Raw genomic sequence first — 16,679 nt, 5'->3', positions numbered from 1 at the left:
CGGAGAGAGAAAAAACAGCTGCATTTAGAAGTGGCTTCAGAGACGCTCACACAGAAATAACCGAACTCCCTGAAAATGCCTCGCTGGTGTGAGAAGAGCTTCTACTGGAGAGGCAGCAGAAGTGTAGCGTGTCGATAAAATGAAATTATAGAAGCGAAAGTTGAAGATGAGAATTTTGAAAAAGAGCTGTAACACGTCCAACATCTTCTGTCATTTTTCGATGTTGAGATTTAGTCGTTTCTTCTGTTTTCAGAGCAGAGATGTGCTGAGTGGGTCTCTGAGGCGGCACTGCGGGAGACCCGTTTGTCGGTTCTGTGAGGTTTGCCAGGTTATCCCTTTGTCTAAATAATGATTCAGACGGAGAAAGTGGCAGAAAGAGCCACAATGGATCTGGCGTCTTCCCCTCTTGTTTGGAAAAAAAAAAAAAAAAAGACAAGAGAAAAAAAAAAGGACATATCGTTCCCCCGCTGTCACCATGGAAACTAAATTGTATTAGTGATTCCTGTTGACTCACTCTGAGGCTTCTCACTCAAAACACACACACACACACACACACACACAGACACACACACAGATCAGATTTTTTTGAGTCGAGGCTTCACAGATGCCCGAGGCAAAAAAAATAAAACATCTACATTAACATCCAACAGTTTCTCATGTTGTCGTGGCAACCCGACAACCCAGGTGTTTCTAGGTGAGCGACACCTGCTTACCACACACACAAACACACACACACACACACTCATCCCGGGCTCTTCCTTTTCTTTTTTTTCCCAGCACCCTCTCCACCCCCATAATTGTCTCGGCTTCTCTCCCCCCCTTCGCTCTCTCCATCTCTCTCTCTCTGAGGGGTTGCCATGGAAACTGGCTACAAACTGATGGGGCCCTAAACGTCACACACACACACACACACACACACATTTTTTTTTTTCGCTCATTCATTATTATGCAAGACAGTCTGGGGATGTTGCATATTATTATGATTATTATGATTATTATTATGGCTGTGAAGACGCGGATACATGGAAACCATAAGGACGAACGGCGTGTTGGGATCGAGCACTTAAACATGTAGCTGAAGATACTGACAGTGACAGTACAGGAAGAGAGCTTAACTCAGGCGCTAATTATTTCATTAGAACATTTAATTAAAAAGGAGGAATATTTGTTGTGTTGGCCCTGCAGCAGATTTTTTTAATCATCCTGCAAACAGACATGAGAAAAGAAAATAACCGCCTCGCTCACAACTTAACACAACTTAACAACTTAACTAATATATAATAGCATCATCTCAGTTTTCTCATTACAAAATGAAGACGTCGTGTTTTGCTTTCTCTCCTCCTGAAGCCGGAGCAGATGTGTGGTGGCTGTTTGAGTCCAGGAACGTGTCAGAACCTGTTCACACTTGTGTTTTTATTTGGAGTTGTTGGATCGTCTGTCCAGACAGAGACTGGAGCGTGACTCACTCTGTCAGCTGCCGTCTACTCTTGTAAAAATATCCGCCGCGTTCGTCCGTAACTAAAGTACCGAGTTCACTTTCAATTAAACGCCTCTACTTAGAACAAATCGTGACATTTTGTTTGCCGATTATATGAGAAGTGCTCTGGAAAACAAAATTAGGAGTGACCTTCAAAAATGTGCTTCTGCTAAAAAATGAAAATGAGTGCTGTTATTAATAAACCATGAACGTGTCTGGAGCCACGCTGCTGTTTCTGGTCCAGGTTATTGATATGTGGTCAATTTCCTGAGACACTTTTCAGGTGACTTTATCACTTTTTAATGCTCTTTTGAATGAACAGCTCAGCTCACCACTAACTTTAAGATTAAAGTTTCAGATCGGATCACAGTCCATGTTTTATGAATGAGGCCCTGAGGCTTTTATATCTGAAGTTTCTGCGCTGCTCCTGATTGTAATGATCATAACGGTGTCTAATTTTACCCCTGATGACAGACCACTGAAATATTGATTATAACGGAGGTTAAATACTTAAAAGATCTTTATAACTTCCAATGAGGAGGAAAGGTAGCAGCAGCTCGTCTCACTGTCTGGATGTGACGTCAGTATCAAACTGAGGCACGTTTAACTGATTTGGATCATTTCAGTGACTTTTATCAACATTTCTCTGATCTTTAGTTAATTAAAAAATGGCAAAATAACCAAGTAAAAGTACAGTATTGTGTAAAAGGGTTAGAGTATAAAAAAGTATATGAGCAGCAAAAATTATCCCCTGAAGTTTTATTAACTATAGCGTTCTCAGATTAATAATACTAATGCTTAAATATACACTTTATAATTATTGGTACCTTCAGAGTTTATTAAACTTGACAGGCGCTCCATTTATTCTTTGTTTTGTTTGTTTTCATATATGTTTGTTTCACTTTGTTAAGTGTCCTTGGGTACCCTGAAAGGCGCTATATAAATTAAATAATAATAATAGTAATAATAATAATAATATTATTATTATTATTATTATTAATAGTTAAGTTATTTTACTGGTAATATATGTGCAACAACTTTCTTGCCTACTATAGATAAGCAGCAGGAGGTTATTGAGGGAAAACTCTTAGTCAATAGTAGAATAAGGTGTTAAAAAGTGCTTAGAAATGACTTTTATAGCTAATATTTAATATTTCTGCTCAGAATATGCTAGGCTAATAAGCAATTAGTTACTGGTTCTTGTTCCTTTACCAAAACATTTATATTGTGTGGTCGTGTTGTATATTTTTCCCTCTAAATTGTAACGTATTAGAAGTAAAGTCATTAAAGTTGTAGTCTGTAACTATGTTTTGTTATATTTCCTAAAGCTGTCATTATGATCTGACAGTAGAATAAGATACAGGTCAGCTGTCTGTGGCTCCGCCCCTACACCGCTCCCGGATCAACACAACCAATCACAGTCAAGGGGCGTGTCTTAGAAGCCCCTCCCAGTCACGCAGTGCTCCGCAGTGCTCCGCAGTGTCCCTCCCCGCGCAGGCGCAGTGCCTGCTCTTACCTGGTCAGATAGTTCAAGCTCAAACTCAAACTTTAAAAAATGGAAGAGAGAAAACAGCTCCAGCATTGCTCACGTCAAAGAGAAGAAATACGAAGCGTGACAAAGAAAAGCAGCATGAAAAATAAAGAATTGGACCGAGCCAGAGAGAAAACCAGGATAAATATCAGAGCCCCATTTCAGAGGTGGAGGAGCTGCAGGATTTGTAAGGACTGAGAGCGACAGAGTTAGCTGCTTTTCTGCTGGACAGGTAAGGACCCCTGCTTGATGTATGTTTAATTCTGTGTTTTAACCACAAGGCTAAGATGGCGGCGGTTACAATAATACTACCATGTTGCAGTTGAGCTACATAGCTTGTTGCTAAATCTAGCTTGTTAGCTTGTATGCTAACTCCGGTGTTTAGCTTTATCTTTATGGCTACTGGTTAGCAAAAGTGTCTTTCAAGTGAGCGGGCAGTTATAATAATGTTAGTTTGTGTTCAGTACACTCTGAAGTGGTTGAATTGGTTTAAAAGAAATAATAAAGATGTTGCACCTGGTAATGATTAGCTGGTAACTCCGTGAGGAATATTGTTTGTTAGCATTTTAAGTAACAATATTACATGTATTTCAGTAGACAAATGAGTATTAGTAACTTGTCTTTGCTGTGAAATAAAATGTGGGATAACATTTAAAGTGAAGTTCAGTAGAAAACACGTATCATAACAGTATCACACTTAATCCTGCCCTTTTCTGAACAAAGTGAGCAAGTTTTACAAGAGTAACTGATACGTACGTACTGTACAAATACATAAAACCAAGAAGCTTTTATTAATACAGCATAAATGCAGCCACTACATACACAGCCATGCCATTATACAAGCACTTCCCTAATTTGCATATGAAAAACAACACAAAATAGCTTGAGTGCTGTGTAGGCGAGACCCGAGGCCGGCTGTACTGTAAATGGGCTCCAAAGGTGAAAAATGAAGGTGTGCATCGGCAGAGTGCTGTCGTCTGCACACCTCACTGAACCTGAGAGGAACGGTATTTGTGGCAGGTTGATTTATAATTGAAAAGGACAACGCTGATGCACAGGGTTTTTCTTTTTTAAACAAACTACATTAGCTGCGAACAGAAAAGGAGAATAGATCTTTTTCAAAACATGGAATAAAAAAAAAACCACACAATTTGGTAACAAAACAGCCACCTGTGACCTCCAGAGTGAATCAACCTCCTCTGAATGATGCTCTAAGAAAGAACACTGCTTTCATGCTGATTGAGGCCATTTTTCAGGAGCCTCTGACTGCGTTCACTTATTACAACCCGTTTGTTCCCTCCGAGTAATTTGGAGCAGAGTGCATTCAAAGCTGAAGCCTGACAGACTTTAAAGAAGCCCACAGGGTTGGTGAACGAGACAAATCCATCTCAACACGCTGATAGCAGGCTGGAAAAGGTTGTTATAAAACTGACACAGCTATTAGCTGTCATCTTCACAGACTTGAGAAGATGGCAGCTAATAGCTATTAACTGTCTCCATCATGCTTTCAAAGCGTAGATTCAGAGGAATAATTCATTTTTCCGTAGCTCAAATTTTAATGGAATGTTATTCGTTTTCTCCCACGCTGCCCGAAAAAGATTCAACCATTTGTCCAATAAATGCAGTCGAGATTAATGACCGAGTGTCTGTTTTGTTTTTATTTATTTCAAATGTATTTCACAGATAACGACACATTTAAAAAAAAAAAACAGGAGACATTGTAAAAACACAAACATGGTAAAAATGCTGTGAGTCAGTCATTTTATTAACAAAAAGGCACCGGTGTGTAATAGAGCTGCAAATTGAAGATTACTTTCATTATTGATCAATCTGACAATTATCTTCACCATTAATTGTGTAGCCTATAAAAGTTATGAAAAAAAATTGTGACAATGCTAAAAATCACAATTTCCCAGAGCCAGATGTGACAGAAAGACTTTCATTTACTGTCATTCTTAAGATTTAAGAAGCTGAACCAGCAAATCTTTGACTTTTAAATGACCGAAACAATCAATTTACTGTCAAAATAGTTGGCAAATAATTTCCTTTCGACCAGGGAATCAATTAAACCACTGATCAAGTATTTTCCCAATAAAATAAGATGTTTTTTGATGAGAAATTTTCTTAAGATTCAGCCTCTTGTACTGGAATGTTTCAGCTTCGGAAACAAGGAAACAGAAGACACATGTAATGCAGACTGACGTTCACCTGTATCAGATTCCTTACAGCTTCTAAAACAGTGACGACTGATTTAATCTTGAGCTTCTTGCAAATGAGCACCAGATATTACTTGTGCGACTGAAAAAGGATTTACATTTTGAAAGTTATTGCTGTATGTGTGGACTGTGTGGAGAGTCAGGAGGATACTGTGTGACACTTTTGGTCCCGTATATAAAACCGTCTGTTTTATACCCCTTCAGTATATGTAAGGGAAGATCCTGTAGGGGACACGTCGGCAGTAGGTGTCCCACGCTAGTCCATATTTGGCCCGACACTGTCTCTCGTCGCGGTCCTCTCGGTGAATCAGCAAGATGGTGAAATATATGACGTAGAAGTAAGGCAGAAGATGTGAGAATCCTAAAGAGAAGAGACGCAGACTGTAAGCTGTAGTAATCGTAAGTATAAGCGATAAATTGAATACCTTCTTTTCCTATTGATGTAAATATTCACAAGCTATAACAAAGAATCCATCCTCCTCTGCTAACAGCCGCACATTTCCTCCTCATATATATTAAACAAAAACTCCTGCAGTGAATACCAGTCAGATTGAGCCTCTAATCTTCCCGCTGTTGATTCATCGCAGTGGTTATTTTTTGTGACCGCACTCTTTAGTGGTTCTGAACAAACAGCTTTTTGTCTCTCAGTCAGTGTGACTTTAGTAAAAGGTCTGGATGTTCCCACTGTTCCTGTGTCTCATCCGTCTCCTGTATGCCATCATGACTTTTTCCTGAATGCATAATTTAGCGGTTTGTGACTTTTTGCAGCAGCAATTATAGCAGAAAACTACAGTACATCTCAATTACAAAGGCGAGCGACACAAGCTGAGTCACGAAGAAGCTTGAATAGCAATGAGCAGAATGTGTCATCTGTAACAAAAGTCTGACAGTCACCATTTTAGGAAGTGAGTTTTTCCGAGGAACATAAGGCAGCTTACAGAGGAACAAAGACGACAGACTGTTGCTGCCTTTATTGCTTCGGCATCAGTCACAAACACTGTATAATTATCCAAAACGGACAGGAATGAAAACCACAAAGAATCACAATACATCAAATATAATACTTCTGGAAGCAACAAAAATGTTTTGTTCGCACAGAGTTTTGGAAACTGTCAGTTATTGTGATTTCAGATTTAATGGTAATTTAGCTCTGCAGTTCATTATGAAACGACTCTGCAGTTCCCCTCAGCTCTCCGGAGCTTTCTAGTCTTTCTGAGCTCGCTGTTTCCGATTTCCAGCCTGCAGCTTTATGTTTTGACTTCGTCTCACTGCTCTGATGATGTGTGATGTGAGTGTTTGCATCAGGCAGCTGTTGGTCATCGAAAAGCTCTAAAAAACACTTCACTACCTTCTGAGCACCAAACAGCAGGCGGACAGTTAGTGTTAGTGATGAGCTGATGGAAGCAGTGAAGCATTTAGCTGACAGATATTCACCACAGGAGTTGGTGGTGGAGACCAAAAACAGAGCTACAAAGAAAGTAAAAATTTCTCTTAAATTTATCAGGTGGCCACAAACATGCTTCCAAATGAATGCAGATGTTGTTTCTTATCTACTGAAAGTGAAAATGAGCAATTGTTACAATTTTACTATATCAAGGTTAAAAAGAACAACAGATTTGAATACAAGTTTAAGACTATTTGATGGATTATTATTATAATTAAAGGGATATTCCGGTGTAAATTTAATCCATGGTCTAAATCACTGTGAAACTGTGTTAGACTCCCTCTCGAGAGATCAAGTTAGCAGACCGCTAATTTACGGAGTTTTATCAACCTCAGAAACGACCGCACGACAACAATACACTGCAGTAAATGGATCCAAATATAAACCGCCACCAAAAAGCCACAAATAATGCTCAGAACAGCACCAAACTTCAGCAACAGTACAAATAGGGTCTCAGCACATAGTCCGGGGCATCTAACCTCCGCTAGCTTAGCTGGATTTCTACTGAAAAGCTGACTAAATTTACCACTCTTCTGCAGCAGCTTCCTGTTGCGGGAAGTCCCGACGAGTCGATTACCGAGTGCAGTAGAGTTCCGCGGCTCATGGATGAAAATTTATGATTATGACTCCATGGAAAAGCAATCAAAGTTCATATGTGTCTTACCTGCCAGTTTATAACAGTTATTATCGAGAGCGGACAGGGAAAAGAACGGAATTGAGCATTTCTAACCGCACTCGGTAATCGTTGCGTCGGGACTTCCCGACCTGGAAGCTGATGGAGGAGAGTTGAAATCTGTTTTTAGCTTCACAATAGAAATCCAGCTAAGCTAGCGGAGGTTAGATGCCCCAGACTATGTGCTGAGACCCTATTTGTACTGTTGCTGAAGTTTGGTGCTGTTCTGAGCATTATTTGTGGCTTTTTGGTGGTGGTTTATATTTGGATCCATTTACTGCAGTGTATTGTTGTCGTGCAGTCGTTTCTGAGGTTGATAAAACTCCGTAAATTAGCGGTCTGCTAACTTGATCTCTTGAGAGGGAGTCTAACACAGTTTCACCGTGTGTTAGACCATGGATTAAATTTACACCGGAATATCCCTTTAAATTGCTGAACTGCTGAGCTTGTTTAGATGACATGTAACATCTGAGATCTTGAGCTCCTTTTGTTTACGTTTAGTTTTGGTACTGATCCAAAAACTCAGGCGCTGTGTCAGAAAAAGCTGTGTTAGATAAAAGATACCGCAACGTATTAAAATGTATTTCACAATGCTACAAACTGAAAACCTCTTCATGAATCTAAATGTCATTCGGTCAACTACATCACCTTTAATACAAAGTTAACATTTTTATTCTGACAACTTAACAGGCCTAATAATCAAGCTTGAAGAAATTATTTAGCTTTTTGTGTTAACATTACCTTGAACTGTCAGATGTGGTTGGATTCTGCATTGGCTGTGATGAGTACAAAGGTGATTTGGGGATTTTTGCTTGTTGTTAAAATAAGCTAACTAAAACTTAAAGGTGTTGCTAAAGTAAGCTAAGTAGGCTACACTCAAAACAACCATATAGACTTCTTCATGCTCACGATGGGATTCACGTCATAGTTATTACACTGTCATGTCAGGTTTTATGCACACCCCTTTGATTAAAGTGTTACTACCTTTTTAATGTTGAACCTGCCATTATTCAACACATCTGACAAAGTGACTGAAATATTGCTGGTATTTACTGCAGGGCTCAGGCTGGGATTGCACTGTAAGATGTTTCTATTATTTTGTCTACCCATTAGTCACAGCAGGATTCTCACAGAGGTGAAAGTACATTTTTTAAATTGTGTTGTACTTCAGTTGAACTGTCGGTATATGAAATATCCATGTACAGCGCCGCTTTTGATTGGTGACTCGTATCATTTAAATCACCGACGCAGCCATTAATTCTAATGATAAATATGCCTGAGTGTGATTAATGCTCAGCCTGACATGATTTCATAACTATGACTTCATCCACATTTCAAATGAAGTCTATCTGTGACCTGCATGCACAACAAGCCTTCCCGTGGCTCTCAAGCCGTCTTACCACATGGCAGGGACCACGCCAGGGCCATGAGGAGGTCGCCGAGGTAATTGGGATGACGAACGAGACCCCACCAGCCGGAGACCAGCAGCCTCTTCCCCGTTGCTGTGGCAATGGTCTCAAGTCCTGCAAGTAGTCGTTGATAAAAATGTGCATGTCACTTCAGATCAAATCCCTCAAGTCTCCCACTTCATTCTGACAGAAAGAGGAAATGCAGTTTCCTCCTCGGCATATATTCATCTTGAGTTGAGATACATCTCTAGAGATCAGATGTGAAGGAGTGTAAGACAGAATATGTGTCTTCATTTAGAGAATACATTAAAAACACTTATGAGAAAAGTTAAAACATGACTGACTTGCAACACTTGGATGTGAAGGGTCTCGTCTGAACTGGTTCTTCTGTGAGTTGGATTTTCTGAAAATATAATATCCAACACCTGACGGCAGAGGGAAAAATATTAACATCGCCATCTTTAACTATAAGACACAACATATTACAGCCTAATGGGAAAGAGTGGACTCATAATTACCATTGAGTGCAATTATAGCTGCTGCTCCGAGGAAAGTTAGTGCCTGTGGGTGCACAACCAGGAAGGCGGCCTGCAGGCTGTATGTGAAGGGAACCCAGGCCAGATCCCCAAAGACCAGCATGAAGCCAAAACCATCATGCACAATGTCCATAGTTGTCAGTACAGCCTCCTGATTACGTCACAAAACAAAACAAATAATAAGACTTCACACAAGGGGCCAATTGCCAAATTCTATGGGACTGACATTTGAATCTAAAGTAATCTTTAACTGTGACTTTGTTGCCCACTCACCTCATTCCACAGAGCATCTGCCACGTACAGCAGCTGGAAACAGTTGACCAGTATCATGGCGAGCGAGGGAGAACCACGAAGCTCCACCTCCTTCATCAGCATGCCGAGGTTTATGACCACCTGAGAGGATAACAGGTGGAGTGAAGTGACTCACATCACGAATTTAGGCAACATGTTTTACCTGCACTTCTAAGCTATTGGTAGATAAATTCAGTATATGATTTATAGGACACAAACACTATATATACGTCTATATAAACTGTATTTACGTAACCAGGTTTCTTTGTGTAAATTTGACTTCCTAATGTATTTATTACTTGAGTTTAGAAGTCAAGGTCAGTAAAGTTGGATTGTTCAGTGAGTATATAAAAGAAACATCCTTGTTATCTCACTGTATTAACCCTTAAAATGTTCATTATCTGGGACATCAGCAGCAACTGTAAGATGTTGACAGTAAAGGCAAATAGTTTGAACATTCAACAGGAAGCAAAAAGCTCCCACACACTGTCTGTAGCCAGTTGGTGGGAGCTTTTTCTGTCCTCTCCCACGCACCTCTCTTTAAAGCATTCAGATGTGCAAAAGGTTTTACTGTAAATAAAAAGAAAAAAAACATGCATACACCTGCAAAAAATAAAGAAAGAACTCATTACACCAACATTTTTCTCTATGTCTCTATCCTTTTTCTGTCTCTGTGAGGATCTGAAACAACCTTGTGCAATTTGGGGAACCTCATTTGTAGTTATTACTGGAAAATCTATATTTTTGCCTCAGACACAGATAATGAAAACACCCCTGTCCTCCAACAAATGTCTCACTGGGTCATGTCAAGAGGGAGAAAAGTTTCTGACTCTCAGTGTGTCAAAGTAAGACAGCATATTATTAAGACAGAGCAGAAGAGAGCAACATCGCCACCTGTTGGTCGTGTTGGGTTCTCCGACTTAGATCAACATCAGTGATGATTAATGTTTACAAGTATATTGAATTATTCAGTGTTACAAACTGAAGATTAAAAAGTATATTTTCAATCAGCACTCCACATGTAACAGCAGTTTTAAGTTTTAATACACATTAATGCTGTTACATCTTTATTCCTTTCAGCTTTCAAATTAAACTATTTTCTTTTACTGCATTAGTTCTTCCTTGTATGAGAAAATGACAAGACCACAATACATGTATGCACCAGTGTCTAGATTTAAAACTGAAAAAAGTGTGCAGCTCCGAGAGTGAATTTGTGGGTTTACGCCTGCAGGTTCACTCACCCAGCCAATCAGACCCGGTCTGAGCTCACAGAAATATTTAAGGTCAAAGTTTCCGATCCGTGGGTTTAGCTCCCGCCCGATGAAGAAGTCATAGAGTGGATTTCCTAGACGGGACAGAGAGATGAATGCATTAAAAGTAAACTCCACAGGAAGATCGTAGCTATCAACCTAGCATATCAACATTGAAAATCTGAATCTGCAGAATAACTACCAACTAAAGTTATCAAATAAATGTAGAGGAGGAGAAGTATAGAGTGAAAGAAAATGGAAATACTCAAGTCAAGTACCTCAAATTTTCACTTAACTACAGTATTTGGGTGAACTGTACTTTAGATTTTCATACATTTTTACTGTAAAGTATATCGGCTCCTAATATCCGTCTCCTTGGTTACTAATAATTGCTATACATATCTGCTGGGAAAGAAAAACATGTTGGTTGGTCCCCATTACTGTAACTCTGCACTTTCAGTGTCTACAGGTATTCAGTTTACTGTAACTAAAAATGAAAGTGAATTAAGATTATGTTGACAGTTGATATTAGTCCGTCATATCATTGGCTTTATCAGCAATTGTGTTAATCCTTTAGAATCTATCAATTAATCAGCATTTGTATTCCAAAGCTGTTTGTCTGTTGGCTTAATTAACTACTGCCTGGTTCTCACGTAATCTCATACGACAGGCCTCAGTTATCAGTATATTATACGTGTGTGTAGCTGTCTTAGTTACCTTAACGACTTTAACTGAATCACCAGGTTACTTTTGGAAACAACATGCTGTTGCAGCGTGTTCCTTTTTTTTCTTTTCACAAACTAGGACGAACATATTCATCAGCGAGCAGGAGCTGAATCATAATGCTGGCCCCTCTCAGGTTTCTGTCTTTTTCGATGCAGCCGAGCGCATTGAAGCAGCCGAGCGGGGTCAGCTTACTTGAAAAGAGTGTTCCTGCTGCCTGCAGGCTCCTGAAGAGCGCTGCTGTTAGATAATTACCCACAGGAATACCAAAATCCTAAACCGAACATTAAAACAGGCCTACAAATGGACAGTACAGCTCTGCTGAAAACTGTAAAAACTGTGTTTCAGGGTGGCATCTTCCTTTAATGATGAACCTCCACTCTCACCTGTGTTGCCCCCCAAAGCGAGTGCATCAGAAGGAGCACAGAAGGAGCGGATGTAGAGGTAGACGGAGAACAGGAATGACACTGCTATTGCACACACTGCCAGAGGCACCAGCAGCTCAAACAGATACCCCAGAGGAGCCCCGAGCCCCACTAACAACAGCAGCAACACACCACTGATGCACAGGCCGTGAAAACCTGAGGGAGACAAACAAACAAAGGTAAATGCTGTTGCCTGGGGGACAGAGATCAGCAGGAAGACACAGGCTGCTATAAAAAGAGGTAAAAGTTAGAAGAGGTGGAACTTTAGATTGTGTAACTTAAGTAAACTTTAGGTCAGGCAGAAGGTGTAGAGGTTAAACTAAAAATAAAAGAAGTCATGGCGGTGGATTTTACAACAGTGAGCAAATGTGAGAAAGGTGTTTGCACTCAAACGTAGTAGAGAGCTGAGTGTAAAACTCAAGAACAGCTGTGAAATATTACAGCTACTATAGTTCTACTCAACAGTACTACAGTATTATGAACAGTGATGTCAATAAAACTGCCTTCAACATGTTCATATTAAATCCTAAAAAATTAATAATGATAAAAAAACAGAAGCCACCAGTACCGTTTATGGGATACTTGAGACGCGTTCCATCCCTCAGCACTAATCCTTCAGACACCTGCAGGTGGAGAAACTCATTATGGATCTGAACACAGAACAACGTATCCTGTGCATAGATTCATAAAAAAATAAAATCTTCAATTCATTACACTCAGGATCTCTGCAGCCCCAGTCTCTTTTGGTCTGGAATATCCTACGGTGGCTAATTAATTATGACTTCATGACATTTGTTTCAGTGTGTACTCCTTTTACACCTCATTTCAGCGTGTCACAGATAAACTTGACAGATTGCATTTTGGGAAATACACTTCTTTTGCTTTCTTGCAGAGATCCAAGATGATCAACACAACTCCCACAACAGGGAGAAACAGCTCGCCTGGCTTTGCCCTAAAGTAATAAATCCATCTGATGTTCACTAATTATCACATTACATTTTTTGGTGTAATGCTACAAAAGACTGAGGACTATTAGTTGAACAGGAGCAGTAACTTGCTGTAGTCTCCGGTTGCTGGTTACCTGGGATCTGCTCCAAGTTTGGCACAGCACACCTGGCAAAACTGCAAAGCACTTAAGCTGTTGTACTAATTAACCAAACGAGATGTAATCTTAAATAATTCATGTAGCTTTAGAGATGCTACTTGGGGAACATTTGGCTAGGCTAGCTGTTTCCCTTTCCAGTATAGTTGACAAGCTAAGCTAACTGGTATTCTGGCTGTAGTCAGGCACCTGTAAGAGCTGTATCAATCTTCTCCTTCAACACAAAAGCTAACAAGCACATTTCCAAAAAGTCAAACTATTCCTTTAAAGCAGCTGAGTCAAGACAGCTTCAGGAAATTAAGGACATTTTCTTATTGTGTCATTATCTTATTGGACACAGTGGATGCTGTTCAGCAAAAAAATATGCTTCTAAAACTTATTTAGTTTGTTTTTAATTAGAATACGCTTGCAGTCATTCATTTAACCAATCAGTGTTTACACAGTCTGATCATCACGTCACGATTCCACAGAAGGCTGCTAGACGATATTTATTATTATTTCATCAAAGTGGGTTCAAAATGCGCTCTGAGAAAACAGCATCTCTTTGGTGCGGTCGTCACCACTGCTGGTTTTAAGGTCAGTTTAACATTTACCAGCCTGATGAACGTGTCTTACCTTTCCTACTGGCGTCAAGTAGAGGAGGGCATGCAGAGAGATCCAGCCCAGCAGAACCATGAGGGCCAGAGGGTCCCACAGATGGTCGGTGGAGGGGAGGGAAGGGGGCCACTTGAGCACACTGGCCTCAGGGCATCGACTCACAGATATCAGGAACAGCACCGTCAACGGAAGAAAGACGGGGATGCATATGGCACCTGAGAGACGATTACAGATAACAGTGAATGTTTAGACAACATGGCTGACTTTACTCAGAAGCAGCCAGAGCATTGCAAAATGTACGTTAACTGGGAAAAGTAAGCGTGTCGAATAAGAAACTGTGTAGCAGCGGAACGATTATGTTAACTGTCAGTATGGAAGCAACAACACTGGGGGTTCATTTAAGTATTGACACATCCGCCGTCTGCTGAGAGTTCAGCTGTTGTGTTCAAAACATGATTTTACTTTTAAAACAAGTGGAGAACAAATTGGATGTTGTTCTCAATTTGAAGAACAAAGCAGGAGATGCTCTCAAACACACACACACAAGCACACTCTAGCAGAGGAAGCTGTGAAGTATTTGTCCTCTCATTTTACGTCCTATCTACGATGACAAATCTCAGTTGGGAAGTCGAGATGATTCTCAATTAGAGCTGTAATGAAAAGTTCTGTGCTGGGAAACGAGGGATCTTTACTGCGGCAAGTGTTGCCATCGTATTACTCTTCTATTGTGGCAGAAGTTTAATCACACCAAAGCGGCCTTGAAAGAAATACCAGACTCGACCAAATGAATGTAACAACAATAATATGACAGTGACTCTTCGTGCTGAGAGGTGAGAACAAGAATCACCAGAGAGGAGTATGTGAAGAAATGAAGAAAAGCTCTTTGTGCTTGGGTGAATTTAGTAGCACTTTCTGTACTTTCTGCTATTCAATGTGTACTTCATGGTTACATAAAGGGCACAGCATCTTACATAAAATGACAGTGGATGCACAGTGATGTAAAGTAAGGCATCACAGCTCTGCTGCAACTCACCCAGTGTTCCTCCGAACTCCCTCTCTGTGTCATGTGAGGATTTGTGTTTGAGTCCTTGACTGTTGGGCCTCATTGTTGCTCTCCTGTTAAAGTTTACACGTAGATACATGTGAGAAACAAACATGTAGCAGTAATAACATGGCCGTGGGGTAATGCCAATGAGTCTTACCATGATGACGAACTTTTGCTTCTAACATTTTCTAGAATGAATCTCATCCAACACTTACAATAATCCTTGTGATAATCTGCAGTAAAAATGTACCGCAATTAACCTCTGAATCTTATATATTAACATCAAGAGTCTCCGTTTAAAGGTTTAATTGTGACCTTTTTATCTCAGCACAGTGTAAGCCTCATTACAAATTAACATGAATCATTTTTAAGAAAAGTGGTGCAAAGTAACTACATTTACATTTATGTACTTGAAGCAGTGTTATATAATTTTTCCTCCTTATAATAGCAGTGTCTAAATCATTTGGATGGTACTGAGATTTGTTAAAGGGTGAATGGTGTCGAATGGTGTTGCCAGAAGAACAATTAGGCTTGCTTTGATAATTACATAGCGACTTATCGTGCATATCTTATCTTATTGACTTATCAATGAAAGTGCGTGGCATTGATTATTTTTGCTGATATCGCCTGCTGTGTTTCCACGCGTGTTTGAACGTTTTAGTCAACGTGATAATATGATGCCAGAATAACTGCAGGGCTACTACTTTTATTTAATTTATTTTTGTACTTATTTAGGATATTTCAATATTTTCCATATGTCTGAATATTAAGAATTACAATTTTCATATGTCTGGCCTTGGTATGTGTCTGTTTTTTCCTCCTTGAGTTTTCACTGATTTGCACTTTGCTTTTGCCCTTTTTGTTGTTACTTTGTCTTTTGTCCTCGTGATTCATTTTTGGTTTATGTGGATCTCTTGATTTTTGTACCACTACATTTACTGAACAGCCACAGCTTCCACCGGTGACTGTTTTTACATTAATGACATATGATCAGCTTTTAGAGTGTATGATATAATGCAATATCATGGATTAAAGGGCCCTGCACCTCCACACAGGTGTTTCTAATGCTTACGACTGTTCCTCCTGAGTTTAGAGTTGTGCAGGGATTTATAAAGAAACCAAACTGTCCTTAAAAGAGGAAGATTACATTTTTTCAACAGCACAGTGAGAAGACAGGTGGCAACTGGACAGGTTAGAAAATAGCTCAAAGGAGGAGTTACACTGGCCAATCTGCCACTTGTGATACTTTTACTTTAGTAGAACTTTGAATGGAGGGATATTAGTTGGATCAGCATTTCTACTGTACATAATAGTATTTCTTGTTTTTGAGTCTTTCACCAGTGATCAGAAGAGACTAATATTCTGTCACAGGCCAATAAATGACAAATATAACAGTGAATGTTAAAGAATGGCGGACGAATTGGCGATGTGACTGTTTCCCTGTCAACAGAAATGATGAAAAATGAGTTTAAATCGTTTGTGTAATCATTAAAATTGGCTGTTAGTGTTGTAATATTAAGACTGCAGTCACAGATAAACGGAGACAAAGTTCAGCTCGAGCTGCTGTTAGCTAGTCTGGTTACTTGCCGGCGCGAAAATAACCTGAATACAGGCTGAAATAAAACAAAAATAACACGCTTTTGTAAGATAAACACAACGTATGTCATGAAGAATTAACTGTTTGTCTTGTAACACAGTAAATACAGTGTCTTACCGGTGTTTAGCACGGAGGTGTTGACGGGACTGCTCAGTTTACTGCGGTGCATCCATCCAGCAGCCTCGCTCGCGGACACGCCCCCCGATGGGACGTTTAACGGCTGAAAACGGACTCTCAGCCAATCAGATTCCTCCGCGGTCATCAGAAGAGGGTGGAGAGAAGAGGGCTCAGCCAATCAGACGAGCTCATCAGGTGGCGACAGTAGCACGCATGCTGCACAGAGGGCTGGCTGGCAGATGTTGT

The 16,679-nt window shown here is 40.0% G+C and overlaps 1 protein-coding gene across 1 annotated transcript; it reads right to left on the bottom strand.

Annotated features, from left to right (window-relative positions):
* Positions 1-4,651: 4,651 nt before the first annotated feature.
* On the bottom strand, positions 4,652-16,580 carry tm7sf2 (transmembrane 7 superfamily member 2). Its single transcript, XM_030437642.1, has 11 exons — positions 16,434-16,580; positions 14,708-14,790; positions 13,693-13,889; positions 12,544-12,598; positions 11,937-12,131; positions 10,819-10,922; positions 9,560-9,679; positions 9,269-9,437; positions 9,095-9,175; positions 8,742-8,864; positions 4,652-5,585 (listed from the first exon to the last, which is right to left on the bottom strand). The coding sequence occupies exons 2-11, from the start codon at positions 14,778-14,780 to the stop codon at positions 5,425-5,427; spliced, it is 1,278 nt and encodes a 425-aa protein (XP_030293502.1). The 5' UTR covers positions 14,781-14,790; positions 16,434-16,580; the 3' UTR covers positions 4,652-5,424.
* Positions 16,581-16,679: the final 99 nt, after the last annotated feature.

This window comes from Sparus aurata, chromosome 13 (genome assembly GCF_900880675.1).
Source record: "Sparus aurata chromosome 13, fSpaAur1.1, whole genome shotgun sequence".
Lineage (NCBI taxonomy): Eukaryota > Metazoa > Chordata > Actinopteri > Spariformes > Sparidae > Sparus > Sparus aurata.
Note: the sequence above shows the minus strand (reverse complement) of the source record. Positions and strands in the feature narration are given on the sequence as shown.

Coding starts and splice junctions, on each gene's coding strand:
- tm7sf2 (XM_030437642.1), bottom strand. CDS start 14,780: ATGAGGCCCAACAGTCAAGGACTCAAACACAAATCCTCACATGACACA. Junction 12,599..13,692: donor ACTTGACGCCAGTAGGAAAG/GTAAGACACGTT, acceptor CTCCACCTGCAG/GTGTCTGAAGGATTAGTGCT. Junction 9,176..9,268: donor AGCTATAATTGCACTCAATG/GTAATTATGAGT, acceptor CTCTGCCGTCAG/GTGTTGGATATTATATTTTC.